At 50.6% G+C, this 11,449-nt stretch overlaps 1 protein-coding gene across 1 annotated transcript; it reads right to left on the bottom strand.

Moving 5' to 3' along the window:
* Positions 1-725: 725 nt before the first annotated feature.
* On the bottom strand, positions 726-1,719 carry LOC125955677 (nematocyst expressed protein 3-like). The gene is made up of 2 exons (XM_049686819.1): positions 1,702-1,719; positions 726-1,541 (listed from the first exon to the last, which is right to left on the bottom strand). Exons 1-2 carry the CDS (start codon positions 1,717-1,719, stop codon positions 726-728), a joined length of 834 nt encoding a protein of 277 aa, XP_049542776.1.
* Positions 1,720-11,449: the final 9,730 nt, after the last annotated feature.

The raw sequence follows: 11,449 nt of genomic DNA, 5'->3' as shown, positions 1-11,449 counted from the left end.
CAAACTTTCTTTCAAACAGCAATCGAACTGATGGATCGAACCTAAAGTCATTCCTCTGTGGCATGATGGTACTCCAAATGAAAAATGAAGTCAACCCACTTCTTGGGTTTATTAGATTTCATTTCGTTACGGCCGCACCCAGTGCTTTAAGGAGATATTTTTAGATTTCTATGTCCCCATCAGATGGAGGATAGAACGCAACCCGACTCGACGCTGGCTGGGAACCGCTCGTATCTGATGCCACCTGCCGCAGCGCATTCTTCTCGTTTGTCAAATTTTCCTGCAATTGCCGTTACCGTAGGCAACACACCGGCAGACACTGAAAATAGATGGTCCTCATACCACCAGACGGGTACAACATGTTTTAATTTTCACAACGTCGACGACGACGACGACATGCCCGAGCCCCTGAGGGTGAAGCAAGCTGCCAGAGTTGGCATTGAGTTACAGACTGATGGTTCCGCGAAGCAAGGATTCTTTACTAGATGAAGATGAAAAACAAATGACAGGATCCAGGACATCCAGAAGCGTAGCGCAAGCTTCATCAAGCCATGTGGAATTCATTTTGACTTTGATTTACCCAAAAACCCAAAAAGGGCTTCGTCACCGTCACCGAGCATCATCGTGTAGTTAAAGAGTTCATACAAAAGGCAGCTTCTTCTTTATTTTGAGCAAAATTCATCGTCAAACGGATTCGTGAGGTACTTGATGGCATTGGAATGTGTCTAAGGATTCACACGAGTCGTCACCGGAGCTGGTACACCGTACTCGTTAAATGGAGATGCCGGCGATGGTACCGGAACACCGAAAGCTTCCGGATTGGAAGCCGCACCGACCGGACCAGGACCGGTGGCCGAGCGCTGTTCCGTTGGATTACCGCGGGCAATCTCCACATTCGGCTGTTCTTCCTGTGGGTTCTGCGTAGCGTCGGGCGTACCCGTCTGGATGCCCGGTAGTCCCACTAGCCGGATACCGGCCGGAGATCCGAAGGTGGACACAATCGTCGGGTTGGTGGTGCGTGTGGCCGGAGCATTAGGTGCATTACGGGCATCGAACACACCTGGCAGGGAAGGTGCCACCGGTGCTATCGCTGGAACTAGTGGTGCACTCGGGGCCAAGGTTGGTGCAGGAAGAGCAGGAAGAGCAGGAAGAGCAGGAAGGGCAGAAAGTGGAGCATATGCTCGAGCTAAAGCGGCCGGTGCAAAGGCAGCTGGCACTGGGGCAGCGGCGGCGTAACCAAGAGCAGGAAGTGCTGCGTACGACAGCGCAGAGGCCACCGGTACGGCCCGGGTAGGAGCCAGTGTCTTTAGTACGGGACCGGCCACGGCAAGCTGTGGCGCAATGACCGGTGCGGCAGCATACGCTATTCCAGCGCTGGCCACTGGTACGAACGACGATGGAGCATAGCTACGACCGACGACTTGGCTGTAAGCCGAACGAGCGTACAGCTGCTGAGGCAAGGCGGCCACTAGGGGCGTTGCCGCTGGCACCAATCCTGCCTCGATCTGGACGAGCAGCGCACCAACCAAGACCAGGACGAGCTGAAAGAGTCATCGAGAGAATGAATGAAAGACTATCGATGCCTTCGATTAGGAAGCAACCGTACCGTGCGAGCGTTTTGCGATGTTGCCATGCTGCTGCTACTGCTGCTGCTAGTTTCTGATGAGTTGTTGACGAATGCTGTTTAACTGATGACTGTACCCGGGGCCAGTTGTCCATTTTTATATCGAGCTCCCTTCCAAAGTTGCATCCACATCTGTTCCCCCTCTCTCTGTGTGGCTCTCTGTTCCAAAGAAAGTTCCAAGGCAAAGGCACCAGGCAGAGCACGATCACGATGGCCACTGTACTCGAAATGCAGTTTTGGGTCTCGTTGTTTAGACGAATTTCAATCGAATTCAAATCACTCCAAATTCACAAACAAACAAAAAAAAGACCCAGAAATCATCAAGGTAACGCTTACGCTTGGCTCAGCTGCTCCGCTACACATTTGGGTGGCCACTACTTCGCCTGCACCCGGTACACCGCTACGGTACATGAATTATGCAGATTGATTTACTTGCCGAGTGCTTGCCACTGGCCTGCCTGAGCTGCTGGCCACCGCCACAAACCACAAAAAACAATAAAGAAACAAGGTGGAATCAGAAAAGGCTAAAAGTTTGTACAAGAAACGAAATGGTTTTCTTTCGGTTTCCAACACCGACGCCATTTCGTAACTCACACCGCCGCCGTCGGTCGGTGGCGTCGACGTGCACCCATGTTACCTGCTAGTTGGTTTTGTGAAAAATTAATTTCTCGTTAACGGAGCAAAGTTCACTTTGGCGGTTTCGTTGTTATCAACGAATATGCTGTTTGCGCCGGATATGCTCACCAGGCGGGACTGTAGCCGAAGATTCCGTTCCAGAAAACAAAGTATAAGCTCGGCTCCAAGCTCCTTTCCCCATTCGCCCAACAGCCCTATCCTGTGACCGTCTTTCTGCCTTTTCTTCGGCTTCCGCACATGAGATTACCGCCACGGAAGCGAAACGTAAATATGCTTTCCATTCATTTTGCTTTTTCTTTTCTGTTTTTTTTTGTTCTCATAAAGTCATCAACCGTTCTTCAATGTTTTACGACCGGTTCAATCCGGGTGCTTCTGGCTAGAAACCTAACCAACGCCAACAAAACATCAAAAGCAAGCAACAGCAACGACGAATAGGATGATGGGGAGGTACCATCGATTTGATATAATAATCTGATTGCAAATCGGAGAAAATATGTGCGTGTGGGGACAGTTCTATCACAGTCTGATTATCGCGAACCGAGCTCGTTGTTCTCTTGTTGTTGTGTGTTGGGTGTGACCTTTTGGATAATGGAGATTACCATTGCAATCTCCAATCTGGGCGCCGACCTATTTCTCATCATCATTTGCCCACAGTGATTTGCATTTCGACTACTGCTGTCTGCCGATCGTCGTAACCGGTCATCAAATCAGTAATCCCCTTGGCGCCCTGCTACGGTAGGACGCCCTGCTCTGCAGGACCAACTAACACGGTGGCATGTGTGTGTGTGTGCCTATTGGCATGAAACTTTAATTATGCTTCGCCGTGCGCATCATCACCTCATCCGCTTGCGTCATTATTATTGGCAGCATTAGCAGCGAACGGATTCGTAGGATCCTGCAGCACCACGGGGAGGTGGAGTATTTCAGGTTCCGGCCAGGAGTAGACCTAAAAATAGACTTACTAGACAACGCAACTCCGGCTCAGCTCAGGCAACTACGGGCCTGCAACATCGGATGGATCTGCCAAATTAGCCTATTTATAGTGCCGACGGTGGAGCACAAGAGTTGCCGAAAAGCAAACAACCGATCGACCGATACACCCCCCATATGAGGGTTTGCCTGATGCTCAGTCAAGCGAACGCGATATCCCATATGCTTACGAGGCAGCTACCCATATAAGCTAATCATTTGATAATGAAATCAGTGCTAAGATAGGGACAGCTGCGTTCTTCTAAAGCGTAACAACATGACGGCACCATTTGTTTGGCTGATTGAATTGGAAAACTGTTTGTGTACGCTTTTCGGACATTCGGAGTGATTCGTAGTAAACAAGTTAGAAGCAGTTACTTATCATATCCAGCAGTATTCGAGTGTGTAGGAACAGCGATAACAACTGCAAAACGTCAAATTCCCGGAACCATTTCGTTCGATAAGCCAGTGGCAGCACGAACAGTTCATTTCGGACAAGTAGGCTAGACGCACCATTAAAGGATATCCCCCACCAGCAAACACCAGCATAGCCGTGTTAATGACGTGTGCACGGTGGGATTCATAAACTCTAATTGCACCGACAGGCTTCGGATTGAACAAGGACGCAAATGAATTGTTGATCCAGGGAGAGAAAAGGAGAGAGAGATGGTCCCAAAAAAAAACCCTCCCCTACTCTCCGAATTCCCAGTCCAGGCACGCACCCGCATGTTTGCGCAATCATTTCCTGGCAAACCTTTTAGCCCGCGTTCTAGCGGCTGGATGTTATTTCCAGCAATCCCGGATAGTGCACCTCGGTGCGCACTGAAGCCTCGGATTTGTGTTCGGTGAAAAGTTCAAAGGTAACATCGGGCCGGTAGTAGTGTCCAGTAGCAGCTGTGCGACCGAAACGTGTGACCTTTCCAGCGACAAACTCACGTGCCCCATATAGCTAAGGCTTACGGTGCTGGCATCGGCGGCATATCGTCCTCGTTTCTATGTTTCCCGGTCGGACAGATAAGAACGATGATGCCAGTGGCCAGGGGACTAGGGCCCGGACCGCCTGCTGCGGCTACGGTGGCACTGTTGCAGTAAGTTCAATGTTCAGCGGCTTGTGAAATGAGTGCATATCAGCGGGCATGATTTGTGTGCTTGAATGGCAATTATTGTGTCCAACGTCCACTGTCGCCCAACGTATTTACAGTATGTTGTGCCACTCGCCAAAGAAGGCCCACGACAACTACCGGTCACCGTGTCGACGCCATTCAAGGACACTAATTTGCAAATGCCACACAATGCAGCGCGGTACAATGTACAATGAAGCCCCCGCATGTTACCAACATTGTACAACGAAGCAATTCGCCTGATTGTTTTAGTTTCTAGACCAGGATCTTTCCATCCCTCCATCTTGTGGTTATGGGCTAGCTTAAATGCACAACCTACTACGCTGTAAACCGATTCTCGAAATCCATATCTCATCGTTTCACCTTCTAACCGAACAGCCAACGCAATGGCAAAGCGAGCCTCTTCGGACTATCGATTACCATTGGCAGAGATTGTTTACCAAAGCCACTCATTCATCTTAAAACGATAAAGTTCTCCGCTGACGTGGGAGTTTCAGTTGGGGTGTTATCCGTACCGTCCGCTCAGGTGTATTGTATGACCCAGATACACGCACCGAATGCATAAATATCCAATTGAAGTGCCTCCCTTGTCCATCACGGTGGGCTGACGGTAATCCCATGGGATCCAACTCAATCCAAAACTGCTTGAAATTGCTTTTGCCCCAAGACAACGAGAGATTGGTTTCTAAATGCGGTGTCCAGGCGCGTTGTCCGTCAGGATTCGTGTCAGGTTGTATCTTATGATGAAGTGATACAAGATGCTCAAAGCTTCTTATTCGTTTAATCTAGAAAAGTTTTTTCTAGTATCCTTTTCAAGCATTTGATGTAGGTCATTAGACACTGAAGGCAATATAAGCAATCTAATACTAACGATGCATTTATCATAACAGCACACACGGACCGACCCTTCTTTACCGATTTCCATTCCCGGATAAGCTCTGCTCGACCTTTCAATGCCTCAATCTTTCACCAATCCTTTATTGCGTCATCGTGAGATCACACACACACACACACACACACACAGAGATAACTTCTTCCCAGGAGTGTGCATTTTGCAAGGGTAGAAATGCACTCTCCATGCACTGTTCTCACGGTGCCCAGGCCATTGACCCTAATCTGGGGCATCTTCGCTAGTTTGGATGTCTCGCGCTAGAGGTGTACGCATGCCGCCGTCATCTCCGTTGCCGCGGCCGCCGCCGGGTGTAGCGCCAAATGTCGAAGCTCGCGAACATCTTGCAGGAAGGGGTTGGTTGTAGGGGTGGTACTATACTCGCTTGTGCGCTTGTCTGTGCGCTGTCCGATGCATCAACACGACCTCCGCTTCCCGCTTCCGTACCCGGTCTAGCCATTTGTCATCGTTTGGCGTCGCCGCCGTCGTCATCATCGTAGCCCGCTAGCTTCGTGGTGCTCCTGGGCTCCTGGTACCGGTGGAACTCGTGCGCATTCCGAATGGAGCACGTGGCGTATGCCGGCGGCCACCATGTTCGACGACGACGGCGCACTCGAACCGCGTTCGCTCGCTTTCGGTCGGTCGGTCGGACGGGGCATGCCCGTACACGGTTGCCGGTATACCGCGCCCGCAATGGCCACCGAGCATGGCCAGCATGCACCGTCGGTCGGAGTGTCTCTTTTCTTTTGCGCATTTCGCCACCGAAACCGACACACCATCACGTCGTGACGTCACCGATTTCGTCGGTTTCGTGCACCATTGCTCTCACTCTCATCCTTTCGGGGTGCCCTATCGGGCTCTCTCTCTCTTTTATTGGCGTGCATGTGGAGGTTGATGGAATATGAAACATCCCGAAACTTCCATTGACGACCTTGTGGAAGAGTGGAAATAATTATTTTAAAACCAACACAGGACATACCGCTGTGAGCGGTTTCGAATTCGATGTTCGTGTCACAATCACGAACCTTCGCCTGCTGGCAGAGTGACCGGTTTCGTGACCGTTCCACCTCACACCGGATCACTCGACTCAGCTAACTGCCGTTGAAAGCAAATAGTACGCTCTACGTCATCGGCGCTGCATATCGGGATCCATCCCGGCGACCTAGATACTGCAGTAATCCTCACTGCAGCCTGCTCCCTTCTGACGACATAACTGACCTTGATGAACCCGAATTTCGTGGTGTTTCTGGCCTGGTCAGCCACAACTCCCCCCCCCCCCCCCATATATGGTGTTATGATGCCCCATTTTTCCATTTTCAAATATAATACGCACCATTGTCCAATCGGGGCCAATTTGCCGGAAATTCTTTACATTCCTGTTGACGGTTGATGGGATTAGTGCTTCATCCACGCCACCTCCGTAATTCAGGAGCAACATTTTCGAATGCTCCTGTTTGCTCTTTTTTAAAATAGCTCGCCAATTAATCGAGGATGAAGGTCTAAAATTGTGTAAGAGATATTTTCGAAACCGAAGCCGCCCCCATATGCCCGTACTGTGGGTTCTATAATTACGATCCAATTAAAAGAAAACATCGGCAGGATAGGAATGTGTTACGATGCAGCCACAGTGCTGGACAGTGATTGTCCGGGACAGGGCATTATCGCCTTACGTCGATGCTACAGATGCGGTAATCGATGTTAATTGTTTGTTTGTTATTCCCCGCAACGCCATAATCTTTTTATGGATTACTAGTGTACGTGTACGCATAATAAAAAGGTTCGCATTAGGCCGTTTTTTTTTTGTATTCATGGATTCAAGATAAAGCAGATCCTACGCATAATTCTAATGATGTAACGCTCCAGGTATAAACCAATGAGGAGTAAAGTGCTGCTTAACTTAATGGCGAGCAACGAGCAGTGCAGCATCCAATAGTGCAGGTGTAAAACTAAATTCCCAATACCGATATTCCTTAAATAATTCAATCTATTTCGACCCAAGGCACTGTGCCTCCGTCTAGATAGCAAACGGAATTTGATACGGAAATAAAACGGACTCGATCGGTAAGCTGCTTACACACTGCACGTAACCTTTGCTAACCGCATGACCCACACCCACCCACCCACCCACCCACACACACACTCGATAAATCTAGAAGGTCTAAACCAGACCAGTCGTCGAACGTGTTACGCCATCTCATAGCGCATCCCGCAATCTCGATGGGACTGTATGACACACCCTCTGTATGGCCACCGTGAGTGTCCTGTCCCCCCATTGACTCATCAACGGCCTTACTCGGCATCAGCATGATACATGATGCAACACGATGATGTGATGCAATCGGGCCAGCAGAAGCGTTCTTCTGCACCAGGGAATGAGCCAAACAACTAAGCGAACGTTCACCGGACCGGGCAATCGAGAATTGTCGTTGTCATTGCTAATTCCGTACCGTACAGTGACAACCGTAATCAGCGGCATTTGAAGCCGAGATTGGCAATGGGCGTCGAGACGGGGAGGAGAGGGAGAGTTTAAACACGTGACAGGATATTTTCAAAAGGCCTCCCTCCGCCCACCGGCCGTGACCGCAATGGAATGGTGGTAGAACCATTTCGCGTGGAAAACTCCATTGGCCCGCGGATCCTGGAATTTGAATTTCAAGCGTGGCAGGTGGAAAACCCGAAGATGAGGCCCGTCAAGTGAGTGTATTTTTTTTTATGGTTCTCTCAGCGATAAGAATCGTTCCACGAGCTGTCACGAGAAGGCATCATCGAAGACCGCGGGGTGGAGGGCTGAAGGAACACTTGAGTGTTGTCGCGCGTTTGAAAATAGGTTTCCCGGATCCCGACCGGGAACCGGAGCTACGTTCTCTCGGCTTTGGTGACGTTTGGCACATTGGCTTTTGCCGGGCACGTGGCACGTGAATCACGTAGCATCAGCAGCTCGCGCTCGCGGACAGCGGCAAGCGCGGAAGAATGAACGACGCCAACCCAGTGCTGGCCGGCGTGTGCCAGGGATTGCTTCGGTCACGGGCCTCCCGCGCGCTCGCGGTTCGTTGACGCGGGCGCGCTTCTGGTAAGCGAGAAGCAAACACCGTCGACCGACCAGTCGCTAGCGGAAACGGAAAGCCAACCGAAGACCACTAATTGCTTATGCCAACTCGCTGACGTTCGAGATCAAAGGGTAAAAGCCGTTCATGGTGGCGTTCATTTTTTAGTACGAAGGATCGGAGCACCATTTTCCTCGTCATCCACGCCGGCGTTACCCAGGGATGCTTCCTTCGTAAGGCAATCATGCGATACCGGCTGGGGCCCCGTTCTCGGTGGACCGTTTTCTGGTGATTGATTGAACGATTTGCTCGATTCCAGCAAGCCAGCCAGCCAACCAATCACTCAACCAATGCGTGATTCCAGCGCTCCAGTTCCAAGGATAACAGTAATGTGCCGCGCTGTCCGGCAATTGGTCAACATGCAGCTTGGGGGGCTTCTTGTCTTGATGGTTGGCTCCGATGGGGCCTCTCTCTCTCTCTCGCTCTTTCTTTATGCTCTGATAATCACGAGGACAATCATCAGCTATCCGGCAGCAGCTATCCGCCTGTCCTGCTGAACGTGAGACATTCGAATGAAGCAAAATTGACGTTTACGGGTGGCTGGTGCTGGTCACTAGGATTTATGGAAAACGGTTCTCAACAACATGTTTATCTGTTAAACCAGATAGCTTACTGCATTCATATCGGTTTTTGTAAGATCTGGCCACCATTGTAAGAGATGTGCATGCTCCGAGCATCAACAGAAAGCACCGCTGTGCTCTCTCGTTCCTTTGCGAGGCTAACACCGGCAACCTTCAGCGCCGGAAACAGAACTAATGAAGCAAAGCTGCTACTGCTGCTGCCGCTCATCTAGACCCTTTTGTTCATTACCGAGACGACCGACGACCGAGTTTGTTTGTTGTTTTTTATGTGGACTGATGGCTTGGCGATGGCAAGTATCTGCCGGGAGCAGATACGCTAGACCACGTACGCACGCAATGCACTTCACACACGCCACCTACGCTACGCTCGGGATGTATTTCTAGCTCATCCTGACCTTGATCCACTTTCTGTCTTCTGCTTCAGTGTCTCTTCACTACGGCCAGCAATCTTATAGGTGCGCCGGGACCTTTCACTCTCATTGTTAGGACCTTTTCATCTTCTGCTGAGTCATTCCTGCCAACGGTATAGCTGCCGCTACTCCTTCATCGGATACCCCTTCTTTTTAACCTTTTTCCCCCCCGACAGAACTTGTAGGGATTTCCAATTTCGTCTTCAATTGTTGGTTCTATTTTTCGCTCGATTCAACCTCGATTGCTCAGAATTTTCTCAGGCACCACTTTATGGGCTACCCACAGCATGTTGGCCTTATTTCGTACCCACGCCGTTAAAACGGAACGCGCTTTCACTCTGATGTTTCGATTGTTTAGCGGCTGTTGGCACGAGCGGATTAAAGCGGATCACTACCGGCCTGCTGCAAGTTAATCGAGCTAATGAGTGTGTATTTGTTGTTGCTGAAAAAGATGCAAATCATGCGAGCTTCATGAACAAACCCGGTTGTAATGAGACCCGGCTTGACGTACTTGCATACCTTGCAACCGGTAGTGACGTCAGTGAATGCAGCTCATTGCCAGGATTACACCGCACACTGCAGCAACACCGACAGGTGCACGAAGTACTTCCGTTGACAGCAACCGGGGGCGAGCTCAGAGCTGGCTACGATCGATGTTGGTTCGCTCGAGCCTTGCCCGTATGACCCATTTCTTTCGTTCGAATCATAGTAGCCACGCTCACATAATGTGTCGTCATGCCGCGTGGCGGTCGAACGTCGAAGAACGTCATCGGTAATAAATCGTTTCACGTCCTTAGCTCCCCCCTAATGGAACCGATAAAATATTAAACACGTTATCCTGATTACCACCGGGCACCCTCATTTGGCCCAGTGTTGGTCTGGTCATTAACCGGCCACCCTGGCCACACGCGTCTATTCTGTGGCAAAACTTTCCGCTTTCGCTCTCGTCACATGTTTGAGGGTTTTTGGCCGAAGATTTACGACGCACAATGAATCCACACAGACGCTGTGGTCCACCAAGCCGGGCTGGACTGGTGAAATTTATTTTCGTGTTCGTCCTTGATGCGTTTGTGGGTCACTCGTCATGTCTACTGGGTCTGTTCCCTCCGGTGGCTGATCGCTTTCAGCATCTGGATATGAATTTTTGAACAATCCTCCATCTCTTCCCAATCTCCTTATCACTCCCTCGCTGTCGATGGCTGTGACAATACGGGAACACCCATAGTACGCAGTTTACGTGACGAATCCCCGGATCGTCTAGGTCCACTTATCCTCGGCCGACGAAAGGACGTGGGAAAGGTGGTGACCTAAACCACAGAATGAAGAAGCCCACTCAGTGGTTTCGGCTAAGCAAACAATCGCTGCTTCCTTCCGTTGACAGATTGCGGATGCTCTATGGCTGATGTGGCCGATTGTGTGCCGACGAACCTTTCGTCCGCTTCGTCAGCTTTCACTAGTAAGACAAACTAAAACTGGGCCTTAAAAAAATCGGCAGAAGATGGATGGGTCTGCTGACTGTTGGATTGAGTTTTTTGGAGTGGGAACAACGGAAAACGGACAAGGAGTAACCAGCGACCAGGAATCCTAGGCCAGGGGGTTGCAAGTCCCAAAGCTTGACCTAGATTTTTCCCACTAAGGTTCTAGACGCTTTGAAGGACTGGACGGAGAGCGCATCGTCGCTTTCATCGCCTTGAGAGTGTCGCCATCCGTAGCGTGGCCGGAAAGTTGCGTCCTTCGGGAGTAGGCACGCGGTTGGCGTGCCCGGATGCTTCGTTATCGCCACCGCCATAGTCGTCGTCCGAACCCGGAACACGTGGAGTGGAGGCTTGGCTTCCTCTTGAATCGCCAGGGAATTCCCGCCTCCGAAACTATGACGTCATTCGATTCGGGATACGAAACCCGGATTTGACCTACTTTCACTGGCTCCTGGTGGCTGGTGGTATGCTGCCCATGGCATCAGAACACAGTGCCCACGAGAAAGCGTCCTTGACACACGGTAGACGAGAAGGGCGGTCGGGATTGGGAACGGGATTCTCGAGGTATGTCCCTGGGATGTAGCAGCGATTACCGTGGGTGCTCGCGCAACCCAATGTTCCTGCGTAATAATTCGGCATT

Source organism: Anopheles darlingi, chromosome 3 (assembly GCF_943734745.1).
Source record: "Anopheles darlingi chromosome 3, idAnoDarlMG_H_01, whole genome shotgun sequence".
NCBI classification, from domain to species: domain Eukaryota; kingdom Metazoa; phylum Arthropoda; class Insecta; order Diptera; family Culicidae; genus Anopheles; species Anopheles darlingi.
Note: the sequence above shows the minus strand (reverse complement) of the source record. Positions and strands in the feature narration are given on the sequence as shown.